Raw genomic sequence first — 16557 nt, forward strand, 5'->3', positions numbered from 1 at the left:
CAAAATAGGGACATCTCAGCCGAGATAAAGGGATGTGTCACGACTTGACTCATCCCTGTCCACACACACACACACACACACACAAACACACACAAACACACACACATACACACCAACATCCATATAGAGACAGCAAGACAGAACAGAGGAATCTCACCATATCTCCAACTCTAACATCTCTGTTTCTTTTTCTCTCATCCCTCCTTCTCTCTCACACACTGCACCAACACACACACATATCCACACACACACACACACACACACACACACACAGCAAGCAGGGCGACTACAAAACCCCCTCTCCAGCAGGTTATTAAGTGTTCAGCTCCTGTCACGGCAAACAGCGGAGTCGAAGGGAAGTCTGCAGGCTGACAGAGTGAAGTCGGCGTGTCGTTCCCATCAAAACACTAAGAGCTGCGGGCTGATGGTGGAAAGGCAGGAATTTCAACATTACTCTAAGGTGTTTATCTGAACAGTCACACAACTCAGTCAGCCACTCGCACTGGAAGCATTAGCTCTGCGCGAGTGAACACACACACAGACTCCCTTCATTTGACTGGCCAAAAGCCACATGCATTTTGAGGATGTTTTTTTTTTTTTTTTTTTTTTTTTTTTTTGTAACTGCTGTTATTCCTGTGGGAACAATTGGAGCCCACAGGATATGGACACGTACTGTACAGACGTGCTTTAGCATGTGCTCGCTCACCACACACTCACACAAAACACAGGGACACACACATGTGCATACACAAAAATACACACATACTAAACTCTGCAAAGAACACCTCCTTTTCAATCCCATTATGGCAGTTAAAGGCTGCCTAAAGGAGGCTCAGTGCAGCGAAGCAAAAATATTCCCCAAGATCCTCCACGGGGGGCCTCTTGTCCCACCTCTGCGTACAGTAGGATCCATCATTTAAAATAGCCTAAAGATTATGGAGGCAGAGGCAATTTGATGTGTCTATAGTTAGTGTTCTGATTACCATGAATGCCTGTGGTGTGCGTTCTCAAACCATCTGGGACGAAACAGCTCCATCAACTCAGCCGCCTCATTAAGAACAACAGAGAGGGTGCATAAATACCTACTTGAAAGTGCCTACTTGAAAGTGTCTTCTTCCTACGAGCCTGTTACAGCACACATGACTCACAACATGACTCACTGTGCACAGACGACCCAGCAAGAAGAGCAGAAGACACTGGATCACGTCTGCACACAGTTCCTCCTGTGTGCACTCTTGGGTTTGTCCGGCCTCGCCGTGACCTCGTGTGGAGACTCCCCCTGCTGCTCAACACCGCCGCGCCGTCAGCTCCACATTGGGTGTCTGGGGTTTCATCCCAGCAGTCGCACGGCTTTGAGGTTCTGCGGCATTGTGGCCGCATTTTAACAAACAAATACAGCATTCTTGGTGTGGCTGAGCAGTTAATTGAAATATTATTGAAATCACAGTGTAGCTAAGGGCAATATCCAAGTGGTAGGATGCAAGTGGTAGGGTAAAATGTGTGGCAAAACACCATTAGAAATTAAGTATTGTCTTATAAATCTCACTCTCCAGATGTATAAAAGCCATATTTGTTTTGGTGCATCATGATTTTAAGTCTTTTTCAGTAAAAAAAAATCTAAATTAGGATAAAAACAAATGAGCATACCCGCAAACATAATAAATCAGGTCGAAATAGCAGCATTAAGTCAAAGGATGTTGACCCCTTGACTTGAATGTCTCAAAATAATTAAAATATGATTTTCATTTTTATTTCTTTTTCTTTTAGCGTATTGTTCAGCCCTAGTTCAATGGCTCTTTTTATGGACACATGTAAACAACTAACATATACCGCGCAGCCATGTGGATTGTAGTGCAGCATGTTGTTGGACTGATTGGTGTAGATACTGCAGCACGACAAGTGGGATTATCTCATCCCTCTGGCAGATTGTTTTTTTTTTTCACTTGCTTCAAGGAAAACAAGATTTTAAGACTGAATATGAGACTAAACTTTGCCGTGAATACTTGCAGCTTTGTCACTCCTCTGAACAGGTTATTGTGTCTACTGTGATATGCCATTATATGGTGCCTTAAATCAGTGTTTATGGCCGGGACTTAGCAAGGACTGATTGTTGCATTGATGCATTGTATGGCTGGAGATGCGGTCTCAGGGGGACGAAGGGAGGACTCAGGTGGAGCTGGCAGAAGAGAGAGAGAGAGAGAAGCAGAAAGAACGGTGGAGCGGGCGGAAAGAAAAGGGCAGCATCAGGTGTATTTGTTTCTTCCCCTGCCATTTGCCTCATCTGTCTTTTTGCTGCTGTGGACAGCTCAGGTGTTTTGCTGCTTTCAGGGGCGACCGCGGTCAGATGACTGGTCGCTGTCAGGACCTCTGATTCGTCCACCCGCTAAGCCCATGGCCCTATGGGTATTTTTAGCCGGCTGTGTGGATTGCCTTGACGGGGGTCATTTCCTTGGTTGTGAATCACTTGAGCGATTCGTCATTTCAAGTCCAGTCCATGTGGCCAAACCCAGTCACATAACTCATGGGATCTTTTAGCCAGGGTTGGAAAAAGTGCTAAAATATCACAGTAAAACATAGGACTGGGCGATCTGGACAAAACTGAATATCATGATATTTTGATGAAATACCTCTATATCAACATTGTGGCAATATTGGAGGTTAGGAGGTTAGTGATAATCACTCATTAGTAATGTGGATATGAGGACGAATCAGGTCGAGGCAAATAACCAAAAACTGCACTTCTTAGCTGTAATGCAGCCTTTAAATCCAGGAGGAAACAACACTACACCATATCACAATATTGTGATATCCAGATTCCCAGATAGTAATCTCTTTTCGTATCACAATATTAAATATATAATAATACAAATCACTTTCCACCATAAGTGCAATATCACTAACATGCGTGTTTAGCACTCATTAGCTAATTTCAGCACTGTCTGTAACAGTTCCTGAATCCCAGTACCGGGCGTCGGGTTCTGTCACTTGGTCCACTTTCTATTCATATACACTGTTTATATTATATATATATATAGGCTGTTTATATTTATTCATACATACTGCTTATAGTGATACATACTGTTTATACTTATACATAGTGTTTATATTCATATATACTGTTTATACTTATATATCTTATTTTTTTTATATTTACACTTCTTTTTTTTTTTTTTTACCTTGCTTTATTTATTTATTTAGGCTTATACCGGGACCTGAGTCCTAATTTCATACCACTAACATGTAAATGTGAGCTGGTATGACAATAAAGTGCCTTGAATCCTTGAATCCTTGAATATATTGATATATTGCCCAACCGTACTGAAGCAGTTTTATTACTCTGCTGAAGTGGATGTAAATGCTGCTGTAAAATCGCCTTAAAAGTAAAAGTAAGGAGTAGCCTATTTAAAATGTAATCAGAGTAAAGACTTCTTACTGTGAATGGCTCCACATTTGGTCGGTTATGACTGGCCAGTTTATGATGGGATACATGGGGTTTTCTGTTATTTACCGTGCAGCAACGTGCAGTGCTGACATCAAAGGAGCGTCCACAGAAACTCTTCTCTGTTGCAATCACAAGCCTTATTATAATTGGATATTTCCACAATTTATTGCTTTGCTTTGCTGCACAGATGTCACTACCACAGTCCTGTTTAGAAAATTTGGCATCCGTGTTAACAGGCACGTGCCTTTAATGCAACAGTGGGCTATTATTACCCACCTAAACTAAAGCCTCTCTGTGTGTGTGAGCGGATGCCTGCAGGGTAATGGAGCCATCACTAGCAAATTTTTTGACTGATCTTAAAATCTATGGATATTAACAAAGACACTGTGGGACTTTATTTCTTAAGACTGCCAGCTCAAAGAGTCAAAGAGTCTTTGAATCAATAGCTGCTAGTCATACAGAGCCACTGGTGCCTTTCCATCAGCGAGCTAATACTCCTCTCCCACTGCTCAGAATAATAGAGTGGTTATTCAGTGTGGAGTTTCTTTAATGGGCCTTGTTTTAAAAAATCCCCAATGTTAAAAGCTGCTCTGAGAGGCGAGACTAAGCTAGCAAAAGGCTGTGCAGCCGTGTTTGTGCCTGTGAGAAAGCAGGGGCATTACTGTAGCCTGGGCTGTGTTAAAATGTTGTTAAGGTGTAACGGCATAGATAAGAGCACACTTCGTCTTCCAAGACAAGGAATGCGAGGTTTCGACTCGTAGCGCGGCTCGCAGACCCGAGACGTGCCTTGAAATTCTCTCTGTTGTTCCAATTATTATTCCAAGATATAGATTTTTTTTTTCCTCTCTCATTTCCTGACCACTTCTGTCGAGGCTGAGGGCTGAAACTGCCAGGATTCATCACAAATGGCCAGATCGCGCAGGAATAGAGAGGAGGAAAATAGATAGTGGCAGTGATAAGTGGAGTAGCAGCGAGCGAGGGAGAGAAAGAGATAATTCAGGGAGAGGAAAAGGAGGAGGAGGAGAGGAGAGGGGAGCGAGTGCCAGAGGAGGCGTCGGGTCTTCTGGAGGGCTGAGCTGTTTAATTAAGGCTGTCATTCTCAGCACGTTCAATCTCAAAAACAATTTCTTTATCTCTCCTCTTTCTCTTTTTTACTCCCAACACCCACTCGCCCTGTTTTCTCTCCCTTCTCTCTCTGCCACTCTCACCCCTCCTGTCTCTCTTTCCCACCTTCTTCTCCATTTCTGTCACAGTCCAGTTTACTTCACTTCAGCTCAAAGGTGCTTTTTGGATACACGGCTGTTCTCACTCGCATCTAACACTTTTCTTATTGGACATTAATCGTGAGTGATGGATTCAGCATTTAATGTCAAAAATAATGACAGATGCTAAGGGAAGTTAGCAGTTCTCAAAGTGATGTCGCCAAATTGCTTCCCTAGTCTGAGCCGCAGCCAAAAAACAAACAAAAAAAAAACAAAAAAAAAACAAAGTACTCATTTTGTGATATGAACAGAGAAAAGTAAGTGCCTCAGTGTCTTAGTGATCTTAGTGAAACTGTAGCGATTTTTTCCTGCATTTTTAATACTTGATAAATGACAAAAACATTAACCAGTTATTAATAGTATAATCAATAATTTATCAATCAATATAATCAGTATTGTGTTTCTGGATCGACTAATCGATTAATCGACTGTTTGTTTCAGCACGAGTACTTACAAATGAGACAATTTTAGTAAAGCACACACAATACGCAGGTTTTTTTTCCCCCTCATAATACATAGTACATATTTTGCTGCATGTGTGGCACACTCTCTGGGAAAGTATCATTTTTGTTTGTGTTTGTTTGTTTGTTTTGTTTATATTTATGTACGTATTTAGTTAGTCAGTCAGTTCTTTGGTTATTTATTTGGGAGAAGCTGTGGGAAATCTCCATTTTTCTTGGAAAACTCTTTGTCTCTCTCTCTCTTTCTCTCTCTCTCCCTCTCTCTCTCGCCGACACCTCCCTCTGTCTGTAGCCGTCCTCTGTCCGTCTTGGCGAGCGAGGGAAGAGGAGGTGAGAATGAGAGTCTGGCAGGAGGCTCTGCCACCACACCCGGGAGATGTGGGTGAAGTCACGCCGTGTTACTCTCTGCTCACCGTCTGAAAGCCTTTTAAGGTTTTAAAGTTGCATGACAACGGTGATGCAATTATCGAAAAATGAGGGTGGCCTCTACATTGCTAATAGACTTGTGACGGGAAAGGAAAAGACAGGAGACGAACAGCCCATCTAAAGGTCAGACGATGTGCAGAAAATGGTGCTGAGAGAGTTGGCTTTCTTCTCGAAAACACTCTCTCTGTGATTCCGTGTCACTTTAGTGAAAAATGAGGCTCACGACGCCCAAAGCGACTTAAACTTTTCTCCTCTTGTTTTAGCAATCAGCCCTTTTTTCTGTTCCTCAGATCTCACATGTTAAATCAACAAGGTATATCTAATTATTTGAAATCCCATTAAATTCCCATTTCACGGCAAAACTAGTGGCCTTTTCTGGCCTTTTCCATCTGCTGTTTGTCTTTGAGGCAACAAGAAATGATTTGATAGAGCACCTCCTTTGTGTCTCAAACTGCGCTTTGTGTGTGTGTGTGTGTGTGTGTGCGTGCGTGCACGTGTGAGATTCATCTGTGTGCATATGCTTTTTTGAGTGCGAGTGGGTGTTGGAGAGAGGGTGTCGACATCTAAGGCTTGTGTCTCTGCACACTCATGCTTTCCTGAGTGTGTGTTTATTTAAGTTTGTTGTGTGTGTGTGTGTGTGTGTGTGTGTGTGTGATGCTTGACCTTGGCAATGATTAATTGCACGGAGGGGATTGAACAAGCATTGTTTAATTAAATCCACTGATAATGTCAAAGTTTATGTTTTCTGGGAGACAAAAGGTTCGGGCCTTTGTATCCCCTTCGGCTATTACCCACCATTAATCAAAGCATGTTTGTGTGTGTGTTCCTGTGTGTGTGTGTGTGTGTATGTGTGTGCACAGAGAAAGCAGACCGCGTGTGGTAGCGAACGTCATTCTTTTTACATTTCCTCAGGGGCTTAACAATCAAAGCAATTCTGCTTTAATGGGAATTTGAAAGCATTTTCAGGCTCTCATTGTAAAAGTGTCACATTAGATGCTGCTCCTTGCTCGGCTGTTTTTTAGTTTGTGTTTTATAACCCCGGTCCGTTTTAGTCGTGTCTCCCACCTCTGTATGAGTAAGACCGACCTATCTTTATCGAAGAAATACTGGAATAGATGCAACATCGCCTCTGCCAATAATTTCATTTTCGTTTTCTGGCTAAGGTGTAATGCCAGAATCTGTCATGCTGACGTCTTCTTTTAGCTAAAAAGGGGTTATGAAATTAACCCTTGGCTTGCCATTAGCACTGAATCAGGTATCAGTGGATTGCTTGAATAGGATAAAATATAATTTTAGATACGTTCTCTAATGCAATTTGAAAAATTTGACAATACCAGTTTGTACAGAAAAGGGGTCTTTTCATGTGGAGATATTTTCAAACCTGTGATATTTCAATTTAAGATTCAGACAGCTCTCAACTAACAGCAGCACGGCCTTTCTAGTGGAAACTTGGTTTGTCCAATGAACATGTCCTTCGGTTTGTCCCCACGTCTTTAGTTTTGTTTTGTGTTGTTTTTCATTGTTTTGTTTTGTTTTGTCAGTTGGGTGTGATGGTTTTTTTTTTAACCTCTTGGAATTCTCTTGTCTCAAGCACCTTTTTTTATTTCTTCTCTTCCCTCATTCAAATTCCATGTTTTGCGTATACAAATCAACCTTAATCTTGACCTAAATGTAGTTCACTGATTTTCTTCAAGGATGTGCGCAGAAAGTGAAAATACAAACACTTTTCTCCTCTCCTCTCATCAACTATCATAACTAACATGCCACAGGGGCTTATAGTTGCACATCTGGACTATGTGCTATAAAGTCAAACTCTTCATTCTTCTCTCTTTCTCTTCCTTTGTCTTCTGCAACAGCCTCCTGTCCCCTGTTTAAACACAGATATCAGAGCCTACAAAAAGCGACAATGGTTATTGAACTGTCCGATGAGTCTCCCTGTTGCCCCGCTCTTTCCGGTGCACCCGCATGGCCTCTCCTCCCTCTAAAGTTCAGTGTCGACTACATGAACACTTGCAGGTTGAACCAAACGTGGCAACTTGAAGCCTTTCTTCCTCCCTCGCCACTCCTCCTAGAGAACCAACACATCCTTTCCTCTTCTTCTTCAAACTCTGGAGTGTTTCCTTCTTTAGTTATGTTTGTTTGTCCAGGTAACAATTACAGTTAGAGGAAACAACCCTGAAATGCAAGGGTGTGTGGGTAGAAGGAGTTGGATGTTGATGTGGTTGCTCGTGTTTGGAAAGTCTAGCAGAATGATGCACTGAGGGAAAATTTGGAGAGTATGTGGCTGAAATTAAAAGGTCTGAAACTGGCTTCGTTCTGATCCCCTAACCAGATGGGATTTACCGAAACTCTGTTCCATAAACGAGCTGCTGCACCCGTGAGTCCATGTGAGTTTTATTTAAGAGCCCTGGTTTGCTTGTAATTGGGTTGCATAAACCTCAGTGAAACATATTTTTAAAGAGACAAAACAGGTTGTTGAGATGGGGTTAACCACGACACTTATTTCTCAAATTTAAACCAACAGGTGATCTTTTAGGCGACGACAGGAAGATTGAAGGCGCAAACAGTGGTGTTTTCATTAGTTAAATTTTTTCGGTCATGCCTACTGGTTCAGCATGATGTCACCGCTGCAGATGCAATTTTCCAGGCTGTAGAGGCAATTGCAATTAAGTATAAAAATCCCAAAGCAAAAATAAAAATCGCGTTAATTCTTTGCAGCTTATTGTTAAATGGGTGACTATTCAGACATGGGAAATTAGTTGAAAAACTCATTTTCATTTTCACTGTGGCTTTGAGAGTGCCAGAGATAGGGCTCAGGTTATACTAGAGCTTTCACTAAAATGTTTTCTCCCCTCTGCTCCTCTCAGGGTATCACCACAGCCTCCCCTCCTCTCCCTACACCTCCACCGCGGGGCCCGACGGCCAGCGGTTGCCACCCTCGGGCACCCTCTCCTCTGAATTCCTCAATCAGGGTGGCTCCACTAAGGTCCTCCTTCTCATCTGCAACACGGCAGGATCCGGCCAGCAGGCGGTCAGGTGAGCTGCACTCGGCCGAGTCTCAGGTTGTTTTTGTTGTTGGTATAATTTGACTTGATGAGCTGCAGTTGAAAGGATATTATATATTCAATTTATTCAGCTGGGGTTTGCTGTGGTCTACTCTGAATTCCTCCATTGCATTTAGAGGGATATCTTATATTCAGTTTATTCAGCTGTGTAATAGCTTTGTAAAATAGTTTTTTTTTTTTTTTTCAGAGCACACAACAGCAAAGGGTTAGTTACACAGTAGCCCCAAGATTCATTATCCCTAATAACTACATTAACTTAGATTATGTGTATGCAAATGCATTGTGCTCTCCTGTGCCCGCCGTCTTAAATGAAATCCATCATTTATCCTTTTACACAAAGTCATCATCTAATGTTCCTTCAATGTCATCATCTAAGTCCTGTTAATCTTTTTATTTGTATTGCATCAATTCCCCAGTCTGAGCTGGTTTTATTTAACCTCGCGAGTTAGACGTCTCGTCGTTCTGCCGCTGGAGGGTGACAGTCTAGGAACCTGAGACGGAGCCACTCAAAACAAGAATAAGCAACAGGATTGATTTGCCCAGCACAGAGAATTTAACTGATGTATACCATGGCAAACGTAAATATTGTCGCCCATCCTCAAGACCAAGCTGTGGTTGTAGCGGTTGGTGTGCGATGCGAAATCTGGCTCCCACTGAGGATAATGACATTTCATGGACTGAAATCTCTGAATGACAAATAAAATCATAAAGAAAGTGCTCTGATCACAACAACACCTGCTTCCTCAATAATGACAAAATCACTGTGACCAACAACAAAGAAATTCCCCAGATTCTTGGGGTCAAAGAGTCCATGGGTCAGAATCGGACCAGGCAAAGTTTACTTTGGTTTTATGACTGCATCAGCATTTTGGGGACTTTTTAAAGATTTTGTCCAGTGGCCAGTGCTCAATAGAAGGCCCTCACTATGATAATAAGACAACTCTGTGTGTTGTTTCATTTATACATAGACTACATGTGGTAGATGTGTTCAAAATGCGCATTTTGTTAGGTACACATAGCCTTCGTGCATCCGCCAATTTTTCTTCAGAGCACCCTCAGTTTTTTTTAGCCATGTATTCAAAAGGAGAACAGTCATGCTGCAAACACCCTGCCCCAACTCATCCTGAAGCTGCTGTTGAAAGCTTGAGGGACTCCAGGTCAGTGAAGTAAACTGAAGTAAACCAAAGTCGCTGTCATGTTCCAGTACCTATCGGCAGACAGTACACGCTTCTTGACATGGGCCTGTAATCCTGCTGAAAATATCCATATAACAGAAAATGGACATGGATGGATTCCTGCTTTGTGGCTATGAACAGATGTAACTGTTTAGCCGCAATGTTTAGATATGTTGTGACCTTCAAAAGATCATCAGGGGCTTGACATTTGCAAAGAACATCTTTCCCTACACCATTACAGCACCACCTCCGGCCTACGCTGCTGACATCAAGCAGGATGTATGGATCTATGGATATGATTTATCCCAAATTCTGATCCTGCCATTAACACTCTACAGCAAGAAACCAGAAATCGTTTGAAGAAAGTGGGTGATTGTAGTTTGATCTTATTGTTGTTAGCTGACAGGATTCGAACGCAGGATGATCTTCTGCTGCTGTAGTTCACCATGAGTGAGCTGCTTACACAAACGGAGAGTTGTCCCTAATAAAATGGCCGCTGTATGTAAACACTTGTGTGCTCTGTGTGCACGCTAGCACATGGTTTGGATGGGAACAGATTACAGGCATTCCCGTGAAAGGCCTGTTAATGTCAGGATGTGACATTTGAGTGCTACTCTGGGCCCATGGGCGCCCCACAGTAATGCAACACATCTCTCTGTGTAGCCATCTAGCCACAACATTATGGTGGATGGCGAGGCCAGCTCCTGGTGTAACATGGTAACTCCTTGGTACAATAAAGGAGGCTGACAGACTATTTTTAATCGTCATCGTGGAAATACAAATTTTCAAGTACAGTGCACAGGCAGTATCCTGATTAATGTAGCACTGGTACAAAAAAAAAAAACAAAAAACATTTATCAGGGTATAGTAGAACAAAAAGCCACGCAGTGACTGTTATTTTTAATGTCTTTAAATAAAATCAACCATCATTTCTAGAGGCACAAGTGAAGATTGTTCGCAGTTATGCCTGTAGGATCTAGCACCTCCTGTGGTGTGGTGATTCAGCACCTTTGAAAAAAGGTGTTGAAACCCAATTGAGTGCAAACTCTTCACTGCTCTTTACTAGCTGGTAGAGGCCACAAGTGATGCAACAACCGCCTTAAAGCCCGTTTCCACCGCAGGAACTTCGGGGTAATTTTACGGGGCCGTGGCCGTTGATGTGTCTCCACCGTCGGAACCACCCCCCGAAGGAGAGAGTTCCTGAACCTTTACAGGGGCTAAAAAAAAAGGCCCTGCCTCGGGGTAGGGACTCTGGGCGGCCCTGAAAAACTCCTGGGTTTACTCACGGCGCGATGTGACGTCAACAGAAAGCAGGCGTCCCTAGCAACACGGCCAACACTACCAAGCTAATGCTAACGTGCTAGCTAACGTTAAAAACACACTTTTTAGCTGGCATTTTTAGGGGCGCTAACATTAGTTTTAGCGGACGTGAGCTAACGCTAACAACACGCTTTTTTAACAACACGCATTTTGATGCCCCGGTCGTGGTCGTGCAGCCGCCCGGTAACTTTACAGGAACCTTCCTCCTACTCGGCCCTCTCAGTGGAGACACGGCAGCTGAGAGGGCAGAGCGAGAGGACATTCCTGTAGTAGCTCCTGCCCCCCAAATACTACCAGGAACATTTTGGTGGAAACCTTTAGTCTTTTTTTTTTTTCATTAATTTCCTAGAAAAATCACATCTTGTTTCCACAGATTCAATCACAGTTACAGATCTGTCTTCTTGCCAGAGATTCAATAGTTAACGATTAGTTGGCAGTTAATTTTGCTGGCATTTTCACTTTGAAACTGACATTTTACATTGCTGGTCTTTTGGAATTGTTCCTGTCCAGATCTGCATGCCAATGTAAGCCAATTATGGCTTGTATTTATTCAAACAAACATTACAGCATTTCTCATTATAACTGTGGTCCAATATTGCTGTTCAAATTCTGCCCTGGTTTCTGGATACCCAAAAATCTACCTGCGTAAGGGAATCTACGGCTTTTTTAACTACAAGTCTCTGTGTGTGTGTGTGTGTGTGTGTGTGTGTGTGTGTGTGTGTGTGTTTGGTTTCTGTGAAAGTTAGAACAGTCAGTTCACTCACTCACCCACACACTCTCTCTAACACACTCAATCATTTGAATTCAGTAACTTAGGTGATTGTTCCCTGCTGACTTAGCTGGGAACTATCATCCTGAGGCAAGTATCTCAGTAGTGCAGTGGCTCTACAGGGTGGTCTGTGAAAATTCCTGAAATGACAAGCTTGTCTGTCCAGACACATCCAATTGATTTTGTCCGATTAACCTTGTGCATAATAGACTCTGACAGCAGTCAGCCACTGCTGTCTAGTTGGAGGGAGCACGAGCCTTGACACAGAGCACTGATAATCAGGCACTGATGCGCTGATGATAAGCAGACTTGTTCCTCAACTTCCTCTGGCTCCTGATCACATCTCCTGTCATTTCAAGCTGTCAGCACAAGAGACAAGACACCAACAGTGACTCACTGATGCACTCTACACCTGACAGCCTGAAAGATGCAGTGATGGTACAACAAGTTGGACAAGGATCTTTACCGACACACTCTGAGCAACAGTTTGCCCCACCTCTCAGTCACTTGTTATTATTCCAAGTATAACCAGCTGTGCCAAGGGCTTGATTATAAAATTAATAGGTTGGAAAATAAGTAAATGAAAATAATTTCTATTAGGTTTTCTCAGGTGCATCACTAACCAAGATCCCCACACCCAAAATAAAATGTTAAATTCTATTACTAATTTCAAAAACAGTGTTTGAGAAAAAAAATAAATAAATAAAAATGTGAAAAGTTTTGCATGCCTGAGTTATTTCCACAGCGGTGCGACAATGAAATAGTACCAGGCTGTCGTCTTGTGGTCCTTTGACTGAAAAATAGGCTTTGCATTGAAGTCACTCTTGAATAACCAGGTTTTCCATGGATAAAGAAGCAACGGGGATGTATGCAAATTGGAATGCCTTTCAGTGCCTCAAACTTCCTGTCCTCTTTGCCTCTATACATCATTTCCTTCTGTCTCATCTCTTTCCCTTTCTCTCACTCTTCCTTCATCCTACTGTTCTCTCCATCTTTCCTCTCTCCTCCCGCTCTCTCTTTCTCCTCTCCTTTCCTCTCATCTCAGGTTTGGACCTCCATTTCTGATGCGTGAGGACAGGAGTATCTCCTGGGACCAGCTGCAGCAGAGCATCCTCAGCAAGCTCTATTACCTGATGCTGAATGGCTCCCAGGCTCAGGTACTGCAGACCAGCAGCACCAGCAACATATAACTCAGACTCTGTATCACGGACCCTTCAGCTCAGGGTTTCCCAGGCCATCTTTACACACACGGAGCCAAATTAAGATGCTGGCACAGAGCAGGAACAAAGGCCAGCATGACTGATTTCCTTTAACGTCATTTTGTTAGTGAGTTAGCCTGTTTGTTGTTTCAAATTAAAAGGCTGGTCCCTATCGTCTGCTTTTACTGGCTGGGTCACATGTGAAGCTTCTGTAAAATATCCATTAAATTCACACATTTCTAGCAGTGGAACGAAAGTACTACGAATTGCTACTCAAGCAGAGATATTGTTACTTTGCTCATATTTGACTTTAGTAAAAGTAGAAGCACTGCTGTAAAAGTCTACTTAAGTAAAAGTAAAAAGTAGCTCATTTAAAATGTGCTTGGAGTAAAAGTTTAAAGGTGCATTGTGCATGATTCCCATGGCTTGATTGAAGTGAGGACCCTGTAGACTCAACTCACAAATGTGGGGTCTACATGACTCTCTTTGTCAGGCCAACTCGATGAGATTATTGTTCCTTATTCAACTTTTTTTTTTGTTTTTGTTTTTTTTTTTTGAGTTGAGTTGAGTCTAAACAGTTATCCTCAATTTTATCCTCAATAGTGCACATCTTATTGGAAATTTGGAAAGGACAAACAACAAACTAAGCAGAACCAACAAAGTAGATTCCTCTTCTCATCTTTCCTGACTGAGCTTTTATTGTGAAAGGTTTCAAAATCTGTTATTGATCATTTGTTCTCTGTAATGGATATGATTTACAATGTAGTGAAGTACAATACTCAAGCAAAAATGAACTTAAGTAAAAGTAAAATTACTGATTTCAAAAAATACTGCAAAAGGTACACATAGACAGAGGAAACATGACTGGATGTAATTAGTTACTTCCACCTCTGCACGTTTCACAGCATAAAAATAAGTTGCAAGTGATAATTACAGTAACAAGGCTGTTTTTTTTCTTGATTTTGGCACAGTGTCAGAGACACTTAGACATGACAGGACTGACAGCAGCTTCCACATGTCCAAACAAACAAGCATGAGCTGTTCCACTGAGAGCAGCGAAACAGCTAATTATAACATAACAGGATTTGAGCCAGAGCCATGTCTGCAGGGACCGTAATGTCTTAAAACGATGATTTTGAAAGTTAACAATAGAGGAATATGATACGAGGAAAGAAACAGAGGAAAGGGGAAAGAATGGAAAGTTATTTTTATTTTTTAAATAAGTATTTATTCAAAATAAAAGAGCATCTGAGTTTTTTGACATTAACGTGTTGCAGAACACTGCGTCATGACTGGCGTCTTGTAGCTCGTACAACAACAAATATCGTTCTTGTGAACTGTCATATTGATAAATTGCTAAATTCTTTTCTGTTTTCCTCGCTACTGTTTTTAGAAAAGAACCTGTCAATGGATGATAACTGTGTTCTCTGTTGACTAATACTAGCCACCTATTGCTCACATTGCTCAGATTTGGTTCCAAAAATTTAGTTTTCACGTATTTCACTGTTTCCAGCTGCCAGGTAAATAATCACCTCTCCCACAGCTGGTGGATTATGTATGCAGAATGGTTACCATGGCATTTGCCCTGGCAATTAACTCAACAAGGAGACTCACCAGGTCTGAGTGGGCTTTTCTATTAGGTTGAAAAGACAGCCGGTACAGGGGAAAGTTACCAGCTTGTCATCTGAACACACAAAATGCTGCTGGTTCGGAGCTGTGTTTTTCATGGAACAGGTGCTCTGTGTGAAGTTGGCCTCAGAGACTCAGTTAGGGCTTGAATTAGCACAGGCCCCGAAATTGTTCTGGGGGGGAGAGCTGATGCTGTATTATGCTTAAACAGCGTTCCTTAGTTTCTGCAACACAGGATGAGCAATATTATGATAAACTATAAAAAATGTAGGCTGGCATATTAGGAGCCAAAGTGCTGAACACTTTTTTGTCAGAGAGCCAACACACCTGGAGTAGCCGGTAGCCTGTAGTTTTAAAAATTTAAAATTTCTGACAAATATGTCGGTGGCCAGAGAAAGAAAATCAGGGAGGTTTGAAATCCACTTCCAGAGTTTGACAGATCCTAGATGGCAGTGATCCACGCTCGCTATCACTGTATGTGTGCTGTAAAGGTGGGTGTCCATTTTTCCCCCGAGCAGTTTTCAGAAAAAAATAAATTTTATATATTGTATACAAGATAATTATGCAAATAAATAGAATGTTATGCATCCCTGTGCTCAAGTGCCTCTTTGGGAAGCTGCCCAGCGACTTTCATCAGCTGATCTGTCCTCCTGTGACAGCAGCGACACCCCTGTGGGTCATACTGAAGTGTGAAAAACCCTAATTTATTCAGAAAAAACTATTATGTGAGTTTGGAGGCCACCATTAATCAGAAAATTGGAGACATCCAATTAACTGTAGTGGCTCAGAGAACAACTCAGGTCATTGTTAAACCAAGGGACACACAAGCGCGCACACACACACACATTAACACAGACTGATTAAAAAGATAATGTTGTGGCCAGTCCAAGCCTTATATTATAGTAATTATGGGTTCATGCACAGATTTTAATTAGGTCAATATCGACTTCAAACCATAATAAGTCAAAGCTGTTTTTATGCTGCCTCTTTATTCCACCAATGGGAGATAATCTATAATTTAGACAAAAGAATAAGAGGAGGAATAAACATGAAATAGTTTGTAGTTGTGAATTATGTTTCATTACTTATTTACTGTATGTTCAGAGTTAAGATTTGCATGAAATACCCTGTGGTTATAAAGTGTTGATTCTCTGGCCAGCCGTTCCCATATGTGAAGATTCATCTTTTCAATCAATATGCACTGTGAGCTTTGACGATAGCCCATGACAAGCATGTCTATACCTCAGCTTAATCTGCTCCTCCATATACTGTTTCAGTGATCTCTGCACCAGTAAGCCCAGCACCTTAGCTCGACTCCTGCACACACACACACACACACACGCTGTCCCCACTGCTGGTCTTCGAGTTGCCATGGGCAACACCATGGTGACAGGCAGTATTTGAGGAGTTCTTATCCAGAGCAAACAGCCCTCAGATTTATAGCAGGAGAACTAAAGAGGAGAGCAGAAAAAGAAAATATCTGCCTGTTGTTTACTGATCACAATCTCAGTTACTTAGTTACCTCCTCAAAGCCTGTCTGGTCAGATATGCACTCAATCAACCCTCCCTTACCCTCCCGTTCCTTCTCCTCCCATTTAAAACAATCGGCAGCCTCCATCAGCTGTAGATTGCACAGATATTTTTGCCCAGGGAGAGCATTCATATGCTGTGGCCTCAGGGGTCCAGATTTGTTGTTTTGCTTGTCTTTTACTTTTCATCTTCAATATGTGAAAAAGTGAAAACATGCTACAGTCTGTTTGGTAAACAGTTTTGTGACTCACCAGTACTGTATATCACTGTGTAATATGG

At 42.0% G+C, this 16557-nt stretch overlaps 1 protein-coding gene across 1 annotated transcript in view; it reads left to right on the forward strand.

Annotated features, from left to right (window-relative positions):
- Positions 1-16557, forward strand: part of usp43a (ubiquitin specific peptidase 43a) — a 145468-nt gene that overhangs the window by 97451 nt on the left and 31460 nt on the right. Inside the window, exons 7-8 of the mRNA XM_030062755.1 lie at positions 8459-8627; positions 12966-13077. Coding sequence (XP_029918615.1) covers positions 8459-8627; positions 12966-13077 — 281 coding nt within the window. The remainder of the gene's footprint in view (positions 1-8458; positions 8628-12965; positions 13078-16557) is intronic.

The sequence above is a fragment of the Myripristis murdjan genome, chromosome 1 (genome assembly GCF_902150065.1).
Source record: "Myripristis murdjan chromosome 1, fMyrMur1.1, whole genome shotgun sequence".
NCBI classification, from domain to species: Eukaryota; Metazoa; Chordata; class Actinopteri; order Holocentriformes; family Holocentridae; genus Myripristis; species Myripristis murdjan.